Source organism: Malaya genurostris, chromosome 2, assembly GCF_030247185.1.
Source record: "Malaya genurostris strain Urasoe2022 chromosome 2, Malgen_1.1, whole genome shotgun sequence".
NCBI lineage: Eukaryota > Metazoa > Arthropoda > Insecta > Diptera > Culicidae > Malaya > Malaya genurostris.
The window spans coordinates 284,412,695-284,435,043 of NC_080571.1; the positions used below are offsets into that span (position 1 = coordinate 284,412,695).

General features: G+C 38.2%; 2 protein-coding genes across 4 annotated transcripts; one reads left to right on the forward strand and one right to left on the reverse strand.

The window, feature by feature from the left end:
• Positions 1-487: 487 nt before the first annotated feature.
• On the reverse strand, positions 488-2,004 carry LOC131427113 (transformer-2 protein homolog beta-like). The gene is made up of 4 exons (XM_058590038.1): positions 1,926-2,004; positions 1,315-1,859; positions 796-977; positions 488-605 (listed from the first exon to the last, which is right to left on the reverse strand). The coding sequence occupies exons 1-3, from the start codon at positions 1,926-1,928 to the stop codon at positions 812-814; spliced, it is 714 nt and encodes a 237-aa protein (XP_058446021.1). The 5' UTR covers positions 1,929-2,004; the 3' UTR covers positions 488-605; positions 796-811.
• Positions 2,005-5,382: 3,378 nt separating this feature from the next.
• On the forward strand, positions 5,383-21,926 carry LOC131430382 (dihydrolipoyllysine-residue acetyltransferase component of pyruvate dehydrogenase complex, mitochondrial). Of its 3 annotated transcripts, none has more exons than XM_058595313.1 (7): positions 5,385-5,821; positions 16,436-16,623; positions 16,806-17,210; positions 17,313-17,691; positions 20,664-20,966; positions 21,025-21,170; positions 21,292-21,926. In XM_058595313.1, exons 1-6 carry the CDS (start codon positions 5,700-5,702, stop codon positions 21,152-21,154), a joined length of 1,527 nt encoding a protein of 508 aa, XP_058451296.1. In that variant the 5' UTR covers positions 5,385-5,699; the 3' UTR covers positions 21,155-21,170; positions 21,292-21,926. The 3 variants fall into 3 exon arrangements, with proteins under 3 accessions (XP_058451297.1, XP_058451296.1, XP_058451295.1); XM_058595312.1 differs by having other exon boundaries at positions 5,387-5,821; positions 21,246-21,926; XM_058595314.1 differs by having other exon boundaries at positions 5,383-5,821; positions 17,361-17,691; positions 21,025-21,926.
• The last annotated feature ends 423 nt before the right edge of the window (positions 21,927-22,349 follow it).

The window sequence follows — 22,349 nt, forward strand, 5'->3', positions numbered from 1 at the left end:
AAGGGGAGCATGAAAACATTAGGCAACCAATGAATGGATTCACGCAAATGTGCAATATTCTGGAAGGACAAATAAACACATGAGTCTCCTTGATCTTCATATAGCGGCCCTTACACGTGACAATATTATTGTCAATCCAAAGTATTGTCAATACCGTCAATCCAATTGACTTGGTAACTTGAGTCCGCATTTTTCGAGCAAATCAAGCGTTTGAAGCTTCAAATATTGCAACTGAACATTGAAACATTGAGAGAAGAGCTCATTGCACATATTTGACCGTTTCTTCTCTGGAGAGAAAGTATTGTCGGATTGATGAGCAGTTTTGATTTTTTGACAATATGTTTGTCAATCCAATGAAGTTTCCATTACACGATCAAAAGTATTGTCAATACTCTTTGTATTGACAATAATATTGTCTCGTGTAAGGGCCGCTTATAATAGATAGAAATTCTCATTTCTTTTACAAGTTAAATCTAACGTCATAGAGAGAGTGTGTAATTTTTGTTCGAGGTTTACAAAACAATTTCCGCGAATGTTTATTTTTTTCTATTCAAGTGATGTCTACAGAGTGCGGCTCTGCACTCATTTCAAAATCATCCATTTATCTGAAAAAATAAAAAAAATCATATTTAGAACCTTTTGTCTAGTGGAAGTGACCTGATCTTATTTCCCTTCTGCAGTCAATGATTCAAATATTTCTTTCTTCTTACTTCTTGAAATAGTTGAATAATCTCAAAAATCTTGATTAGCTTTTTCATGCTCTATTCTTCCCGTAAACTTCAACGTAAAACTTACATTAGCTTCTCATTCATTAGCGAAAGTTGCGCCGAGAACGGCGAGAGTCTACCGACGAATAAGACCAAGAACGACTACGGGAACGGGTCGCATGAATGTGACGATGGTGTTTATGTTTAGATCGGCGGCGATCGCGTGATCGCGAATCCTTGCGCGTCTCACGGCCATAATAATAATCGTCACTGGAAATAAAGAAGATTCAAAAGATTATTTATTTAGATTTTGATCAAAAATATAGATTGACTTTTTTGAAGTGATTGATCAGCCTTTCGGGTGGGAGCCTTTCTGTACACGATAAAACATCATTCGTAATTTCAGGAACGCATACCAAGCACAGTAAAGATTGGATGCTCCACAAATTATAAATCAAGGCCAGATAATCAGAACATCTTGCCTCACGTGTTTGCAAGTTTAAAAAATAACCGATACTTTTAGGCTTCTAATGGAGACGCATGATTTCTTTCATGCACTTTTTTGCGCAATCAGTACCTAATTTATAAAAAAAAACTCTTTACTCACTCATAACTCCTGCCTCGAGAACTGTAGGAACTCCGATTCCGTCTTCTTCCTGCGTTCCGTTCTCCCATGTATATTCCAGGTGTCGGCGTATGGGGCCTCTCGGTCACAGAATAATCTACGCGAATGGTTCTCTCGTGTACGATCATCCCATTGCACTGCACCTTGGCAGCGGAAGCTTCCTGCAGCTCCCGAAAATACACGAACCCGAATCCACGGGATGTTTTCGTTTTGGCATCATACACTATCTGCACCTTTTCTATGGTACCAAATTTATCGAAAATGGCTTTCAGATCCGATTCCCGTGTATAGATGCTCAATCCAAACACTCCAAGACAAGTGCTTGGTGGTGGATCTACGGGTCGGGTGCGTTCTGGCGTATAACGATACGGCGAACAACCGGAACTAGGTGAGCTACGGCAACTGATACTTCGGTTACGACCATGTCGAGAATCTCGATGGTGGCTTCGACCATGTCGTCGACTAGACTCATCTCGCCTTCTCCGATAGCTACGGGGAGGTGTTCGACTTCGACTACGAGATTGAACCTGTGAATAAGTAACGGAACCCACGAAAAGTAAAATTTAAATCTTTTTGAAAAAAAAATGGTCTACCATTTTTCCGGAATCAGCTGTTCGCCCGAAGAAAAGACTACGAAATGGAAAATTCTACAGTAAAATCACATGGCCTGCCTCGGCCAGAAACAGTTTTAAACCATCGGACAGGAATCTTGTAAGGATTTGTTTCAGGTACACTGAGGAAAAAGCAACGCAAAGTAATAAGATTAGTAAAATGTGATTTTTTGATTGTATTTTTTTTTTGTAAACACTTTTTGTGTCAAACTTGTTCAATTTGGTCTATAATTCATTCATGAATCGTAACTTGGTCTATATTTTAATCATGAATAGACGTTTGCAAAGTTGGAGTAAGATCCACTTTTGTATGGAATAATTGTGTTCAGCGACGAAGCTCTTTTCTGGTTGAATGGATACGTCAACAAACAAAATTGCCGCATCTGGAGAGAAGACCAGCCAATGCATCCCAAGAAAAGCACTGTTTGGTGTGGATTATGGGCTAGTGGCATTGTTCGTGAAATAACAGCCGATATGTTGGATAGAGTGTGCCAAAATTGAACCTTGCGCATTGTTTATCTAAAGCTGAGCCGCAAACAACATTTGCATGAAATCATCTTCAAACATTAAATTAGATTGATCGTTCTATTGATTCCAATAAAGATTCCTTCAATTTTCTTAATTTTTTTTTCAAATTAACTTCTACATTCAGGCAAAATGAGTAGTGAAAATCGTAGAGCAAATGCATCAAAAATCATCAAAATAACCATTTCAAAAGATAAAAAATTATCATTTACTTGAAATTCAAGTAGAAATTAGTTCCCCTAGGAATCAGAAATTTTCATATAGGGATTTTTTTATATATGAATGGTGTAATTCACGCGTTTTTTTATAACGGCCAATAAGCCACCTTTCAACACTTTTAAAAGAAATTGCAGGCAAGCTATGAAAAATGGAGTATTAAATTTAACGCCAGACGAAAGAGAAAACCCGAAAATTGTAAAAATTAATAAATAAAATAATCTTCCAAACAGTGTTGGTGATTGCCGAAAATTTGACAGAAGCTGCTATATTGCTATCTATATTGTATACAACATTTTCAATCCGGTAGAAGATGCTACAAGAACTCGAGTCTCTCAATGCATGAACCGCGAGAGAATTTTCTTCGCTCCACTTCATACTCTGAGTATTTCACGGCCCATGAAAAAATATAAAGTCTGATAATGATCGTTGCTGTGTGGAATTTCCCAAGAGAGGATCGCAAGTTGACAATTATCGCAGAAAATCGAATCGATGGTTCAACTTGATGTTTCTCATACTAGGTTGCAATATTTCAAAACCCTTGTGTGGAGCATTCACAGACATTTTCATAGACACAACTTACACAAAGGTTATATGCACATAGTTAGAATAAGCGGCAATAGTAAAATGATTCTATCGCATATATCCACTGCCCATACAGAATCGAATCGCGAAACGAGAATAAGCGACCGTTTGTTGCTTCAGAGAGGATCCCCACAGCAGCGTGCTAACCTTTGATTCTCAGAAATGTCATCGAGAGAAATTCGCTCTCGCACTGGTGTCTATTCTATGTTAAATGAGCCATGCCGGGTGTTTGTTGTTGCGATGATATTAGTCTCTCTTTGATGACACTGATTCAATCGTGTGAAGAGTGAGAGTTCTTTGATACGATAAAAGCCATCCTTGCTTCCAAATATTAATATTGCAGCCCTAAAACTCACTTTTACAATTTACTTTGCAGAGAATTTTTCAGAGAATCTTCATGCATCTAGAATCAATTTTATTCTGATTGAGGCGAAATTTAGCGTATAATACCAAGTCATAGGATCCGTGAATCGCAAAGTAATATGAAAAATGTTGTTCAACAGTTGGTTGATGAAATGATAAAAACGTCTTGAATTTACGTTTCGTCTTAGACTCATCAGTGCGTAACAGTTTATGTTAAATTGCTACCTCCGACCTGACGGTTCAATATAAATCGCTAGGCAGACGTTAAGATAATGCTATTTGCAAAACACTACGCACTGATGAGTCTAAGACGAAATGTAAATTCAAGTGAAATTGGTTATGTGCACCTAGTAAAACCCTTTACCTCTTAAACTTACCACAATCCGTTCAACATAAACTGCTACGCACTGATGAGTCTAAGATAAGTTGGATTTTTTTGGGTTGTTTTCTATTCTCTCCTATCATTAAACGAAGCTTCAAATCACTTTATTAAAAAAAATTAATTGCGACCACAGTGTCCAACACAACACTTCATTCTCCTCATAAAGAACACACTTTCGAATTAACATTAATTTAACAAATCTTCTTTGATAACACTTTGATTCACTAAAAGAAAAATGGTTTGATTCTGCTTTTAATTACACAGTGCTGTTTCTATAAATATTGATTACAGATGAGGTTGAAACATTTTCTGAAAATTTTCATTTTTCTTGGTGAGTTAAAATTATAAATTAAATTAACTTATTTTTTTATTTTCTCTATACTTGGCATCATTGCTCGCGTACCCTGCAAAAGTAGCAACATCAAAATCAGCCAATCAGAAACTGGTCCAAAATTGGAACATAAGCATTTGAAAATGATGGTAAAATTCCATGCAACAAGTTTGAAGGAAGTAAACATATGTGAACATACCGCACAATATATGTTGTAACATTCATTTACTTTGATGCTTCGTAAGAAAAGAATTTTGCAAATTGAACAGCAATAATTCTGATTGATTTTTGTTTTCCTGTTTCAAAATCTACTCAATATGCAGCAAAATATAGCGATTTCTATCATATTGCAACTTAAGATTAATTCCACATAAACAAACATTGTCATAGTTACGACGCATGTAGCGATTCGACACGTGTTGTTTTCTTTCAAATAATAATTAAACTACAACTGACGGTGAACCGAAATCATCGAGGGGTCCTGTTTGAATGTTACACGAGAAATCATAGACCATTCCATCTTGAGTTTATATTTGATAAAATTACCGGTTAATTTGTCTTAGTCGCGGAAACCAGCCAATGCGCGTAGGCGTAACTTCGTTATTCACACAGAGAGTAGAGAAATAAACAAATCGAAAAAAGGTGAAACCGATGACACGACCTGCCACTCGTCTATCAAAACTGAATCGCAAATTTATCTACTCCTCAGTAACTGGTAATATCAAAACGTAATCGCTTCAAAAAATGTTGGCAAATATCAAATGAAATCGAACAGAAAAAAAGAAGGAAGAGCGATCTTGCAAGACGTAACGTGGCTTCTGCCAGCTGCCAGAATTTTTTACAAGCGGGACGGCTTATGATTTTCCAAATTCAAGAAAAGTATTGTTCGGTCACAATTTTCAAGCAGTTGGAAGCGAAAGAAGCTTGTGCAAAAATAAACATTTTGACAGCAATATCATCCACAAATCAATTGACAGCTGCGCGCACGAGTTGAAAACGAGACACTCACACAGTGATAGTTTCCCTTCGACGTTTCGCTGTTTGCGGTGCAATTTTTTTACGAGTATCCCTCTCAGATTGACCTATCAAACGTCGCAGAAAGGTCGTGTCCGGTAGTTGCTGGTCGTTACGGATTGATTGTTGTGTACCCGTCCCTGGACTAGTGCGGTTCGAATCGGTTGGTGGGGTGGAAACGAAGAGGAAGTCCCAGCTGTGCGCCTGGACAAGGAAGTCAACAGCTGCTCCGGTTGCAATAGAACCGAAAGAAGTCTTATCAAATCGCAAACCAACCGGCGCAAAGAGCTCCATTTGAAGGTCGCTGTTGTCCAAGTAGGGGTGAAAAAGACGAGCTAATATGTTGCGAACCATCGCCGTACGGAATGAGAAGCTGCTACTGCAGGGATCACGGCAGGTTTTCCGTGGAACTGCCTGCAGAGCACTTAGCTGCGAATCGATCCGTAAGAGCAACCTTTTGAAGTAAGTTACATTCCATTGATGTGCATAATATTCTACTAGTTATGTAATAACACGGGATTCATGCTGGAAGGAATTCCCATGTACTGAGATTTTCAATGCCTACTGGCCAGCTAGAAGAAACAACTTTTTTTCGAATCGAAGTTGTGTAATCGTCTTTGACGAATGAAAAAAAAAACATCTACAGAAGTGTTGATTTGCCAAACGTCACGATAACCGACTAATTATGAATGAGTTTGTTTTCGTCATAGCCGAGAGGAGTGTGAGTAAAATTAGCTTTCGCCGATTGAAAATACTCCGGGTTATTTTACTCATTTGTATCTATAGTAAAACTTGCCGATCACTGAACTGATTTCGCAAGCACTGTGTCATAGAAAAATCTAATAGTCTAAACTAGCTTTATAATACGAAACAATGTTCGTTTTATTATATCGCAGTGTCGAGCAGTAATGATAAATCGACGGTTCTTATTGAAATTTCTGTACAGCGAATGAATTGACGGTTGAATTAGCTTCAACAATTACTAAATGATAAATATCAATTAATACTTCTATTTCCAATTGCAGTATGGATAAGATAAAGCAAGACCGATTCAACAGTATTTTTTTTTTCAAATACAGAATTTATGTTTATCCATTTGGCTTCCTCGAACAATTTCACGGAGACGTAGAAATACACAGTCAACTACCTGAAACGATTCGAATTACGGCACTTGTGAACTCAGCCTCGTAATTTTACGGACATACAGTAAATTCACCGATCTTTCCTTTTCTAGTTTATGATGATTCAATTTGACAAGGATTTTTCTGTTATTATTGGTATTTATTTCCATTAAAACTGACAAGACTAGACAGGCATACGACCGATTGAAGGAAAGACAAAATTTAAACTTGAGTGACCAGCGAATTATAAAATAGTATAGAATTGAAAGAGTTTTAGTATCCGTGTTATCAACGTTGCAGTTGAGCGATATGACGTTATACAAGAAAAATAAACAAACATTGATTCTAGCAAATGATATGACGAAAGCTAGCACGTGTTCCTGGCGTTACGCAGATCGCAGAATAAAAATTCTTTGTACGAACACTAAAGTGATCTATATCTATTGCTATTTAATATAAGACAAATACTGCCAGTGGTTCTGTCTGCAGATTGAAAGCTCTTCTTGCTTAACTTTTCCTTCGGTTATTCCGACGTAATCATGAAACTTTCATCTTTTTCTGTATCGATCGCGTTATGCAGATTGCCATGCGCCCTCTAACTTTCAGTATTCATACCAGTGAAACGATAACTGTTGCCATTGGAGAACTTGTACTGTTAGAATTATTTGTTGAAAATGCAGCACTATTTACAGATGCTGCTGTTTGTATACTAATATCGTTTTCGCTTGAGAAACCTGGAATTGATCCAAGGCAGTTTCTTCATAACGAACTATTTTCAATTTCGTTTGCAGTGCTACACCAAGCCATGAATAAACGAACGAAAATGACGTAAACATAATCAGTAACCCTTGACTACGATGAACGATTCCTTTTCGCAGTGCTGTGCTACACTGAAAATTACTACAGCAGTGGTATTGATCAATTTCATGTCTCTGTAACGCATATGGATATGTTTGCACTTGAAATTAAAATGTGTGTGTACCGCAGTCAAGTTTTTTGGCGGTTCAATCTCAAGGGGCTCTTACAAAGTAATGTCATTTTTGATGATTACTAGTTAATGACATTCCAAATTTGTATGGAGATTTAACGATTACCATTAACTCGTTTCAGAATTTAATTTCTGAATTCAGTTTCAGAATTTAATTCAGAACCAGCCTGTTGTAATTGAACTCGGAACTAGATTTTGGAACTGAATTCAGACATGGAATCTTGATTCTGTAATCCTGTTTATTCAGAATTCAGGTTCTGGTTCAGATAAATCAATGAAAGCAAAAAGCTTTCAAGAATTGGTAATTTAAAGGCGAAAGAACAAAAATTAAATAGTAATCAAATCTCAAGAGTTGTAAACATAAGATAAATTTAACAAATCGGTTCTTTTTAGAAGTCCCACGTTGACACAATACTTAAACACTCGAATAGACTCGCTCTCTGAAGACAACACAAGCCCCCTTCCCTGTCATCATACGACCAAGGTCCCACCAGGTTACTCGATCTTTCCTATGGTTGGTCGTACCCCAGCCCGCACCGCAGGGAGGTAGGCATAGGAATTACTGGACAAGTGGCTAAGGACCTCTTTAGAATATGTATATTACGCATTGTCCAGTCGTAATGCGTCAATTGCGTGAAGCTATACGCCTTAAGAGGCCAAATTTATGAGCCAACAACGACATTCAACAAATATCGTTCAACAACCACCACATTCGCCTGATTTGGCTACGTGTGATTTCTGAAGAGATAAGATCATAAGTCCATTTTGCCGGGAGGGGATGAGATTGGTATAAAAACATAAAGTCCCTACAGAAAGGTAATAGAATTGCTCGAAAACTCGACTGTTGATTTTAGTTTTATAATCACATTCCGGATATTTCTCAGGCACAGATCGAGATCGTGTCAAAAAGTACGGTTGTGTAATGTCAGAGACATAACTGGATGTCGTGAATACGAATAAAACTGACACTCTTTCTTTATATAGGGTGATTTTTTAAGAGCTTGAGAACTTTTTTAAACAATAAAACGCATAAAATTTGCAAAATCTTATCGGTTCTTTATTTTAAACGTTAGATTGGTACATGACATTTACTTTTTGAAGATAATTTCATTTAAATGTTGACCGCGGCTGCGTCTTAGGTGGTCCATTCGGAAAGTCCAATTTTGGGCAACTTTTTCGAGCATTTCGGCCGGAATAGCCCGAATTTCTTCGGAAATGTTGTCTTCCAAAGCTGGAATAGTTACTGGCTTATTTCTGTAGACTTTAGACTTGACGTAGCCCCACAAAAAATAGTCTAAAGGCGTCAAATCGCATGATCTTGGTGGCCAACTTACCGGTCCATTTCTTGAGATGAATTGTTCTCCGAAGTTTTCCCTCAAAATGGCCATAGAATCGCGAGCTGTGTGGCATGTAGCGCCATCTTGTTGAAACCACATGTCAACCAAGTTCAGTTCTTCCATTTTTGGCAACAAAAAGTTTGTTAGCATCGAACGACAGCGATCGCCATTCACTGTAACGTTGCGTCCAACAGCATCTTTGAAAAAATACGGTCCAATGATTCCACCAGCGTACAAACCACACCAAACAGTGCATTTTTCGGGATGCATGGGCAGTTCTTGAACGGCTTCTGGTTGCTCTTCACTCCAAATGCGGCAATTTTGCTTATTTACGTAGCCATTCAACCAGAAATGAGCCTCATCGCTGAACAAAATTTGTCGATAAAAAAGCGGATTTTCCGAATGGACCACCTAAGACGCAGCCGCGGTCAACATTTAAATGAAATTATCTTCAAAAAGTAAATGTCATGTACCAATCTAACGTTTAAAATAAAGAACCGATGAGATTTTGCAAATTTTATGCGTTTTATTGTTTAAAAAAGTTCTCAAGCTCTTAAAAAATCACCCTGTACTTTCGAATATAAAATAGTGGATCGATTGTTTGAATTATGCAAGTTTTCCCATTTTTCACTTCTAGAATTTGAAACAATACACCTTAACTAAAGTACAGATCAGTTACATTAAACATTCTGACATACAGTTAAATATTACGAAATAACCAGTATAGTTCTGAATTATAAAATAATAGTGGTTCTGAAAAAAAACCTTTTATGAAGACGTTCTTGATGGAGAGTGACGAGTTGAGTTCGAATTTATTCTGAGTTGGTACTATGCATTTTATATAGCAAACAGCAGAAAGTTCTACTACAAACTATAAATGGTTGAAAAATGAACCGTATACAGTATAGTGGGAGAAAATTTCGCATAATTCTTAAGGTAAACAATTATATTTCTAAATAGCAATATGCAGAATTTTGATGTCGATTATGTCATTTTGGATTTGAATCTTTTAGTGAAAGAAACTAGGCAGTGCGGAATTATTTTCTGGCATTCATAAGGGCCAAATTATGTTATCCTCTAATACTAAATTAATTACCATTATTATTATAATTATTGAACACTGTTTGGATATAAACGATATTAAACACTGTTGCGAATTTTGCACTGCGAAAATCATTCTAAATTTGCACTACAAAAATGGTTTTGATTTCCGATTTGCAAAGAAGCAAACTCTATAGTTCCTTAGATAACATTTGGAGCTATCGGAAGGGCTGATTTTGCATAATGTTCCCCCATTGTTGTCCTTTTTGCGTTGTATTTTGCTCCAATGCCAACGACCAGCAGGATGATGCAATCGATCTTTTTGGAGGAAAACTGGCTCTGCCACCTTCTATACTCGTCCAGTAGATAATCGGAACTGATATGTGCTTGACCATCTCAAAACCGTCGTCCGGGTGCGAAAAAGGCAAGCAACCGTGATGAATTTTCCTCATTATTTCCAAAAGTTTTAGATAATGTTATTTTTCAATTATTTATGGTCATCTCACACTGTTGAAAATTTAATCACAAGTTTCTGATCATATATTCGATAGCTTGTAGAAAAAATTATGTTGTTGGGTTAGGTACATCAAGAGATATTCGCGATAAAGTTCTGCCCATTCTTGTACAGGGTAAATTTTGAAAAGGTGCCCCATAGTAAAGTAGGTCGTATTCACGACAAGGTATCTTAATAAAAAATATGTTTCAATAAGGCTGTTCGAATGTCAAAAGAATGTCAATGTCACCGAAGAAATCATATTATCAAGATAATCAGCTCTCACATTTCACGAACAAATCGTAAGCGATATACTTTTATGCGAGCATGGCTTTCAGGCGAGTTCGCATCGAATCTCGTACATATGTACAAGCAGTGTTGGTGATTGCCGATAATTTGGCAGAAAGCGGCTCGTTATTTCGCTACATTGTATACGACATTGTCAATCTGCTAGAAGATGCTACAAGAACTCGCTGCCTCTCAATGCATGAGCCGTGAAAGAATTTTTCTACATTTTTTCGCTCCACTTCATACTCTGAGTATTTCACGGCTCTTACAAGAATAGATACAGTTTTGCAATGATCGGCGCTGTGTGGAAATTACCAAGAGAGAATCGCAAGTTGACAATAATCGCAGAAAATCGAATCGATGAATCCCATACTAGGTTACAATATTTCAAAACCCTTGTATGGAGAATTCACATACATTTTCATATACACAACTTATTCAAAGGTTATATGCACGTAGAATAAGCACCAATAGTAAATGATTCTATCGCAATTAAGCCCGTATAGAATCGGATCGAAAAACGAGAATGAGCAACCGTTTGTTGCTTCAGAGAGGATCCCCACAGCAGCGTGCTAATCCGTGATTCTCAGATGGGTCGTCGAGAGAGATTCTCTCTCGCACTGGTGTCCATTCTATGCTGAATGAACCATACCGGTTTTTTGTTGCTATCCGTCTCTCTTTGATGGCACTGATTGAATCGTGTGAAGAGTTGCTAGAGAGCGTTCTTTGATACGATAAAAGCCATCCTTGCATACAAGTAGGTGAGTGGTTCATCTTTTTTCGCCGGATTCCACACGGCATCTAGGCTGGTACTGTCCGGAGAGAGCTAATAGGTATTATCAATCTCCTAGTGGACCCCAGCCCCTTGTTCATGTTTTTAACGATTTTTGATTTTCTGCCCCTCCGAGTTTACTTTTATTATAGCTGATATCTACTTATATTATTGAATAAACGACAAAATCGTGGAAAATCGCAACTACCGTCATGAAATTTTTCGGAAGAATCCACCTTTTCTTGGTTCCGTTTTGGCAGGTGTCGCTACTGGTAGGGGATGGTGGGGCAAGTGTGGCATACTGAAAATTTTCGTGTTTGTACTATAAATGAACGCTTGATTTTATGAATTGATACATCTATGAACTGCTTTCAGACAGGCCCGTACGCAGGATTTCGTTTCGGGAGGGGCCCAAAGATTAAAAATAATGTTACTGAAGATTGCTTATATATCTAATTCTCGGTGTGCCTTTTACAGGTGTTTTTAACAGACACTTTAAACTTTACCACTGGAACTGTTATTGCATACATTTCTTTACATTTACTGTCTTGTTATTTCTGCAAACCATGCCTTAGTCCTTCTAAATAATTATATATCTGTTTTTGATTTCGGGAGGGGCCCGGGCCCCTCGGGCCCCCCCTCTGGGTACGTGACTGCTTTCAGACGTACTCTCGCTAGTTAAAAAATCCTTTCTGATGTAAAAAACAATTCGGTTATCGCTACATATAATTTTCGGAGGTGTGTTGAGCAGCTTAATATTTTCAGTGCGGGGCATTTGTGCCCTCTGTGTGGGGGGGGTGGGGATTTCGCGCGAATTTCAAGAAACAACATTTCACATTTGTGAATCATTTGTTCGAAGAAAAAAAAGTTCTTTATAAATTTTTGAAACTTGTGAGTTTTAAGAAACCCAACAAAATTAAAGATGAGCGAACGTTTCAGCAATTGGTCGAGCTGGCCGAATCGATAAAATCAAAATTTACGAGAAGGCGGTTCTAGAAAATGTTTTCTTCATAGGACAAAATTTTGAAATTATAGCTCTGAATTTTATAACACATAGTTGCTCTGACTACATGTCTGAGAGTTAGCATGGATTCTAGCCAAATCGTTCAACTTCCACAAATTAAGTAACCTACACTTCTTCACAAGTATGACTACAAGTAGATTCTATATACCCTGATTTCGCTGCTGTGTTCGACAAAATCATTCATCACATAACGATCTCCAATTAACTGGGATTTAATGGATCATAATGTACATAACCACTCATTCCTAACTTTTTATTAAATGATCAATAACGACGCTGGCTACGACCAAAGGCTTATTTTTTTCATTTACCAACCGAGTTGCCATTCATACAGTATTACCTGTAATGTATTGATTTGTATACGTCCATGCGAATTTCATGCAGGATATAGATGTATAAAATATTTCCAAAACTATATACATAATTGTGCCTACTTCTCATCCTCCAACGCAATACAAAATCAAACCCGTTTTGTTACAATATTTACTCGCTTCTGGTCTGCCGCCACTTAATTTCGGATGAAAACTACCGAAACAATAAAAAATAGTCTAGATGAACAACGTTGAGTCAAATGAATGGTTACTTTCCAACATCGCGAAAAAGTTAAATATATTATCAACGTAATACAATAATTTATTGTGACGATTCATTTTCAAATATTTTGATGAAATCAGGCATCCCTGCAAGCAGCTGATCGGTGTTGACAAACGAGGGGAAACCAACTAGTAAAAAAACTTTTACATAACACAAGGGGTGTACAAAAAGTAAATAGTTCACGCAGTACAATATAGGTGGAACTAGTGCATCACGAAAAATTATTTTTATAAGAATTTACTCATACTGTCATGTCTGTGCTCTCACTACTAAACACACACTTGCCACACCTGCACTGTCACTCAAAATAACTATTTCAACCAAATTTTTAACTATATGTATCAAACAATCCCACATTATCGAAATGACGGAATGAGCAATGAATTCTTACTCGACTGCATGATTTTTAGTGCTCGATCGGTTCAGTGCTAGAATTTTCGCCTGAGCTGGCTGCTCGATCAACCTGATGACAGTGACATTATAAATGTCATTGAATATTCGCTCATTTTATGAATGTGTTAGTGTAAAATTTAGGCGACTCAAGCCATTTCACTACACTCCAGCTAGAGGAATGGATGATGCTGACTGAGGTAGGCCGTTTTGTTAATTTCCAGCGTATTTCAACAGTTTATGTTGGAATTCTAAGAAGAACTGGTTATTTACTAGTTCTGTATATCCGAAAAACATTAAGGTTTAAATTTTTATATTCAGTTCTATAATGTTTTCGTTTAAAAATAAACTGAAAATTAGCACGAAAACGTGCAAAATCGGGAAAGAAGAAGAAGAAGAAGACGAAATGACATTTGAGTCCGCATCTTCTCACTCAATTCCGAATGATTTCCGAATCAACCGGTGGTAGGCGAAATTCATTCGGAATCGGTTGTTGCACTGGAGTTGGAATTGATTCGGAATTCCACATGATTTCTCGCCGATTCGGAATTGATTCGGAATCCATTCGGATCTGATAATGTGGGATACATTGAACTCAGGCCCGTACCCAGGATTTCGTTTCGGGAGGGGCCCAAAGATAAAAAATAATGTTACTGAAGATTGCTTATGTACCTAATTCTCGGTCGGTTTTTAACAGACACTTTGAACTTTTCCACTGAAACTGTTATTGTGTTACATTTCTTTACGTTCACTGTCTTGTTATTTCTGCAACACATGTCTTAGACCTTCTAAATAATTATATATCAGTTTTTGATTTCGGGGGGGGGGCCGGGCCCCTCGGGCCCCCCTCTGGGTACGTGACTGATTGAACTTATACTTTTTTTAGAGCAGCACCATTACACCACATCGGACTCCTCGTGATGCCAACTCTCCTCCAGCTGACTCAGAGTTTCTACAAGAACTGTTTAACTAATTGGTGTAACATCAACAAAATGGAATCAAACTCAACCGTCATCTCTTTTTGTCGCAAAAAGTCTGTATTCAAGTTCGACTATAATATTTCACAAACTGTTCTCGAACGAACATCGTCTGTTAAGGACCTGGGTGTTCTTCTGGATTCCAAATTAAATTTTAAGGAGCGCATAGAGCTTACTGTCACCAAATCCTCTAAACTATTCGGATTTATTTCCCGCGTTACTAAAATATTCTCTGTTGCAGAGCTTAAAATTGTCACACATTCTCAATGAAAGAAACCATTTCAGCAGTCTCATTTTCAATGTTTTACTGTCTCATTCGCAAATGACCAGAGATGGCATTTCACCAGAGTGATAAACGCTAGAGTCAGATTTCTGCCACACCGAGGATGAAAAAAACGAAGCACCGCACAAAGAGGAAAGCGCACTTCTTCTCAGTGTCGAATAGACAGCATTTGAGTGTGTGCTTGTGGTTAAAGCAGCTGGCGCGAGTGAAACACATTCTCTTCGCATGAATCGCTCACACGCGCTCTCGTCTAAATACACCCAAGTGACCACTGGCGCGTGATGGTGAGCGAACACTTCTGTGAACTTCAATTAATAGAGAGTAGATCTGGCCTTGCTATGAAAAATTTGCAAGGAAAACCGAAAATTTTACGATAAATTGTTTTATTTTGCTGATTTTGCGTGTCCACGCTTCATCTACGAAAACCATACAGCAGAGTGCTCACCGGCGTGTACACCTCTGTGAAAGTATCTGCATCCACCTCAGAGAATTTATTAGCTAATGCTCTAGCACTTTGGTGCGATTCAGTGGAAGAGGTAAAAGGAAATAAACAAACGCACTCATGATGCGTGCACACTTACATAACAGTGGTGTATAAATGTGAAAGAGAAGAGCTCTCGTTGAAGTTGTCAGTGCGAGGGGAGAAATTTTGCTTGCTCTTCGTCACACAGAGGAGATAGACATCTCTGCAAATGACCGACACCAGAACAAACGAAGAGAGACGAAGCATTTTAGTTTCTCATCGAAAAAATGAGAGTGCATAATTGCCAACGTCACTCTTCCCTCTATGACAAGACGAAACCAAACTAACGTCTTCAGGTAGCAATAGCAGAATTGAAATTTTCATTCTTGCATCGATGTATTGAAAATATGTAACGCTTGGCTATAAAAAGTGACTAAAATATGGCAAATCGAAGTAATTACATCCCAGAACTTCTTTGGAAACCAAAACTACTACAAATTCGAGCACCGACAGTTAAAACTTATTGTGAAACCTTTTTCTGTCGTTTTCAATTCTCACACCTTTGGTTGAATATCGACACTGAATACTATAGGATTTTCACTGAAAACTGCAAATGACTGAAAGGGCAAATGAAAGAAAAAACACAATTTTGAAACTACTGTCCCGTTTATGTCATTGACTGGACATGGATTTCGTTCTCATAGTTTGCAAGCGAAACTGAGAGTGACAATAATTTCTTGTCATTTTCGTTTATTTTTCAGTCAATGAAAATGACTTTTATTAGCTCTGCTCTGTTGTACATGCTTGAAAGCTCCGTAGTTCACTTTAGTTCGCTTAACTCTTAAATATGCTGCTGTTATCTGGTCACTTATTACCAAAAGGATATTCAACGCATTGAGCTGAACAGTCATCGCAAAGTGATGTGTTGTATGCGGATTTATTTATTGTGTTTATATGAGGAATTTATGCAGATTTTTAAATTATATGTAAGTGGATTTTAAAGTTCTGCGGAAAGACTCATCTGCATTAAAAATAGCAGTGTAATGCTTCGCACGAATATCGCGCGTTTTAGACTTCCACTTTGCGCGGATTTCGCGCGTTTTAGTTTTCGATTTCGCGCGTTTTGGTTTTGAAATTGACTTCACAAAGGGCCATGTAAACAAAAGCGAAATGTTCTGAACTACCCCAACGTTGGTGAATTTAAGTTGAACACGTCGAAAGACGCATGGTATAGATTACTTTCTTGAGGGATTTTACGATTTCCATTTTGAAAAGTTTACTCAAACCCCGACTGTCCTTTCGCAGAAATTCTCAGCAATGGAGCTTGACCAAGGGCCAAAGGATCGTCTCCGTATGCCAGATAAACCTTGTCCGAGGATACTGCAGTAACTATCCAGCTCATTCGAAAGTTTTACTGCCAGCCCTGTCTCCCACTATGGAACTGGGTACGATCGTCAGCTGGGAAAAGAAGGAAGGCGACAAGCTCAATGAAGGTCTGTATGTAACTCGCGTAATAGTTCATAATTGATTGTAATCCAACTGCTGGTCTTATCGCATACTCGCGATGGGGCTTACGGTATGGATCATGTAATTGATAAGAAAAACATGTGCGCTGCTGACGACAAATTTCCTTGTCTAGCTCGGAGAATTTGATACGGAATTTTTCCCTTTGTAGGTGACCTGCTGGCTGAAATTGAAACCGACAAAGCTACCATGGGATTTGAAACTCCCGAAGAGGGTTACTTGGCCAAGATCATAGTTCCCGCTGGACAAAAAGACGTACCCATCGGAAAGTTGGTGTGTATCATCGTTGAGAACGAAGCTGACGTGGCTGCGTTTAAAGATTTCAAGGACACCGGAGCACCGGCTGCAGCCCCGGCGGCTGCTGCACCTCCCCCACCGCCACCAGCTGCAGCTGCTCCACCAGTAGCAACACCACCACCAGTTGCCGTGGTACATCCACCACCTCCACCTCCAGCAGCTAGTGGACCGATGACAGCAGTAGACCAACGGGGACCTCGAGTTTATGCTAGTCCAATGGCGAAAAAACTTGCCGAACAACAGAAGTTACGCCTAGAAGGTATGATCGAAACATTATTAAACAACTAATATTATCACATTTACACGCTAAGCTCGTCACTAATTCTGCTTATTGGCATGCTCTGTTCGGATTTTTCTTCAGGACGAGGATCCGGTTTGTTTGGATCATTAACATCTAAGGATCTTGCAGGTATGCAGCCAGGCGGAGCTCCGGAAGCGCATGCTCCAGCGGTGGCACATAGCATTCCAGCCGGTGCAGCCTTCGTAGATATTCCGGTGTCCAATATTCGAGGAGTTATTGCCAAACGGCTACTCGAGTCGAAAACGACCATCCCACATTACTATCTCACGGTGGATGTCAACATGGACCAGATCAATAAGGTGCGCGCAAAGTTCAACAAACAGCTGGAGAAGGAAGGTGTCAAGCTATCGATCAACGATTTCATCATCAAGGCCGCTGCCATGGCCTGCAAGAAGGTCCCAGAAGCAAACTCCGCGTGGATGGACTCCGTCATCAGGCAGTAAGTATCTGAAAAAAAATCAATTTAACGCCCAAAACATGGCGATCGGAATTTGCAAATTGAGGTATGAAGAGTTTGAAACAGAAGTTTCTACGTCGAAGTACCCTGGATTTGTGTGCTAGTTCTTTAAGAACAATTAACCGCAGAAATGGTAGCAAAATCAGAATCGAATTGTTCCAATTTGATGAAACTTTGCACAGAGTATAAAAGGCGGGTGGGTAATGTCAGAGACATAACTGGATGTCGTGAATACGAAAACAACTGACATGTTCCTTAACACTACCGAATATCAATTCGTTGACCAATTGTATGAATTATGCAAGCATTCCCCTTTTTTACAATTTTCGCAAAAACAAAGAAGACTTCACTTGATCTCGATTACTGTGGGTTTCACATAGCGAAAAGTGCACAAATCTAATCAAACCGTTCTAGATTTGCACTAAACTGAGGATATTTACCTTCGATTTGCGAGTAAGAAATCCTAATAGCTCTTTAGAAAACTTTTAGAGCCATTAGAACGGCTGATTTTGTCCCTCCCTTTGGTTGGTGGGCTTGACGGTACTGCAAACATCATCACATACAATCAATTAGCGTTACAATTTGATAAAGATATGCGTTACAGTTTTTAGTTTCATAATTGAATTAAATGAATAATATATGGAACGACTTGAATAAGATGTTGATTGCATTACGCTCCAACATCCGGGGTTGGAGAGGCCGGTAGGGCTTAACTGAGCTCTTTTTTATGTTTTATTTTCATACTACCGGCCCTTATTACCAGTGTGAAGTGAAAATTAAGTAGAGTAAACGTATCCCAATTGGGTTTCACACGATGACAATAAATGAACGGTAAATCGAATCCATCTTTGACGTTTATAGGTGGTTTGTGTACCATGGAATACTGTGGAATGAAATAGAATATTGTAGAATATAATAAAATAATAATGACCGAACCAATGAGCAAACCACTGATAGCTGTCAAACGATGTTCATCCAGTTTATATTGTGAGGATGTATCGTTTGGGACCTGATGGGTGAGATGATGTGTGAATGAAATGTAAGAGTGAGTGCATGCAAGAACGGTAATAAAGGCCACCGTTTCAGCTCAGGACTAACGATCGACCAATAGAAGAGATAGAAATTGGGTAACGGTACCCCCATTCATCTCAAATCCATTAGTCATTTCATGTACGAAAACCATTAGTTAGAGTGAGATCTGTTATCTCTGTTTGATAGATTAATTTCAAGAATAACATGAAATCTGGAGCGTTTTTTTTTTTTTTTTTTTTTTTTTTTTTTTTTTTGTTCGTTAAAACAGCAGTATTGAATCATTTCTGAACTACTTTTATGTTCCATTGCTTCTTACAGACGAGGCAAAGATTTTGTATTCGATTTTATCTCAATAAATTTATTGAAAGTCGAGTAATCGGTAAAATAACATGGTGACTCTACTAATGAGATGACTATTGGCACACAAATTTTAGTTAGAATCTATTAGAATAGAAATAGTAACTCAATGTTGTGATGCTTGCTTGTGGAATACATGTGCCTGTGTGTATGTATGTGTTTTTGTGTGTACAACATACATTATACCGTTCCCTCGGGTGTGTTGTATCAAATTGGTTGTGACACATTTCGATTGCGAGTCAGTGTACCAGATGTTCAAAAGTGCCTGAGCGGATGGTAATATACTGTCAAGAATCAACCGAAGATAACGAAATGTGAACATGCTGTAGCAATACTATTAAACCCAAGTGTTATTATCATTTAAATAAAAACGCATGTCCTCAGTTCTTATCCGTCAAACCATGATGAGCTGCCCTACAAAGATCAATGAAACACTAATTTTTTTTTTTTTTTTTTTTTTTTTTTTTGGAAACTGATGACTGGATGAGGAACAAGAAATACGAAAATGCTGAAAGAATTAGAAAGGAATATTGGAAGCAACATAACATGCCAGCTAAAGTACGGAGTGAAAAATGACAACAAAAGACACGAATCAGAGCTGAATAGAACACTGGAATTAAGGTAAAACAGAATACAAGCTATGAACAAAGGTAAGAAAACCAACATGAAGAAATAATAGAAACTGCTGGGTAACAATGTAATTTCCTCATATTGAAAGAGGCGTTTATATGGCGCGCATGCGCTAATTCGGCCTGATACAAATTAACGGGGAGGGCAATACATTTTGGACAGAGCTGTAAAAAGCTGATTGGAACCCTTTCCCCACCAAAATGTAATATAAGGAATAAGGAAACATTAGAACGGCTGATTTTGTTTGATGCTCTCCACCGTTGCCCTCTTTTCGTTTTTTTTTCACCAATGCAAACAACTGGCAGCTGTGACGTAAAAGAGTTATCGGAAGCGAAACTAGCTTTGCAAACGACACACAATACATCTGCTAGCAGTGGCGATGGAATCCAAACTGTGTGTACTATTGAAATACTTCAATGCTGTTGCTATACACGTTTAGGTTGAAAAATTTCGATTCTATTGGTAGTTAGATTATATAAATCCTTTCACAGATCACTGAGCTATGAGCTTTCAAAATACGAGAAAGGCAAACGCGCCTTTTGAATTATCCTCTGATACTCGTTTATACCAAACATTTCAGAAAAGTTTAATTTTGAATTATTTGAGATTATGTCACATAACTGAATATTTTATCATAAAATTGTGATCATATTTCCGATAGCATGTAGCAAAAATTATGTTAATTCGTTCGATACGACAATAGATATTCACGATTAAAGACTTATCACTCTCTCAGAGGGTATATTTTGAAAAGGCGCCCCATAGTAAAGTAAGTCGTATTCACGACAAAAATGTAATGACGTGTTACACATTTTTGGAATTGCGCATAAGAAGTAACACGCAAGTAACAAGTTTTTGAGATTGATCTAGAAAAAAATAAAAAAATTCTTCCTCGTAAACAACCAACCAACACTTTCTTGTTAATTTCTCCGCAGATTCGATGCCGTGGACGTTTCGGTTGCCGTCTCCACCGATCGTGGACTTATCACACCGATCGTGTTCGGTGCCGATCGGAAGGGTCTGACCGATATCTCGAAGGACGTTAAGAATCTGGCTGCCAAAGCCCGGGAGGGCAAACTACAACCGCAGGAATTCCAAGGAGGCACTTTTAGCGTTTCGAACCTTGGAATGTTCGGTGTGACGCACTTCAGCGCCATTATCAATCCACCACAGAGCTGTATTTTGGCCATCGGTGGTACCCAGAAGCGTATCGTACCTGATAAAGATTCAGAGCAAGGGTATGTTCCGCTTTCCAGATCTCCAGAACACCGTCCTAACGTGTGATTTCCATTACAGCTGGAAGCAAAGTGATTACGTAGCCGTAACGCTCAGCTGTGACCACCGCACGGTAGATGGTGCCGTTGGTGCCCGTTGGTTACAATACTTCCGCCAGTTTTTGGAAGATCCCAATTCGATGCTGTTATAAAACATCTCACGGGACGGTAAGTGGTTTCCCAATACTTGTTCCAGACCACAGAAAATGTTTGCAGAGACTATCTTTTCTCGATTTCAAATAGTTACCATGCCTTATTTGTAACAAAGATCTACCGTTAAATCATCTAGCTCATTACTTCCGCAAAATCTACTATCCAATACGCGAACGATGCTAAACATAGTGTAGTCATCCCATGGAACACTGACACCGAATAATTCTCCCAAGCAACTTTCGTCCGTATAGACTAGAGTAGAGCTACATAACATGGGCTGGGAACCGTGGCCACAAAACGTGCAGTCTGTCATCATAAATATTTTACAGTAAATGCACTAAACATTACGAACATCACGTACAAAACTGCATATAATTAGTGTGTAAAAACAAACGCATGAAAAGAGGCCAGGTAATCATAATCCATTGATCGAAACCACAAGAGAAATATACAAAACATTGAAAACAATAGCCGACTATAAAAAAAAACTAGTTTTCCATTTTTATTTTTTATTGTTCTTGGAAATAAAAGAAAAGATGAAGCCAGTGAATTCATTAATGCTCTTATTGGTCTGATATTTCAACAGTTCATTCAAAAATGTTCAGATTATTTGTAGGTGTTTCACTTCAGTGCAATTGAACAAAATTCATTTAACGAATTGTGCGTCTTCAAAAACTAACTTATTTCTCTTTCATCGGTAAGATTCCTCGAATGAGCCATTTGAACCATTTGATGCGACACGAAAAAATAAAAAAGATACTGAAAATATTAGCCATTTTTTTTAAATTATTACCAACTAGTGTAAAACCAGACAGTCCGATGACCTAACTTATTTGAGGTTTTTTTAAAGTCGGTATGAAAATAACATATGATGTTAGAGCATTGTTTGCCGAGTAATATAAAGTTGGTCTTTGTCGTGAACTAAAAAAAAAAAGTTGTTTTGTCTGCAAAAACCAATCATATCCGAATTCCCCTTAGTTTTAAAATAAATCGACTTTTTATCTCATTGGTCTGTTTTCTATTATACTCTACTACAGTTCGACGTGGCATTTCCGAGATCCATTTGATTGGACGCTAAGAACAGGGCCTTTGTCCTTACGTTGCTCATTACGTTACCAACTTTGGTTAAATGGATTCGAAAGCATTCCACACCCACAAACTGCTTGCCAAACCATTACCTTTTTACCGATTTTT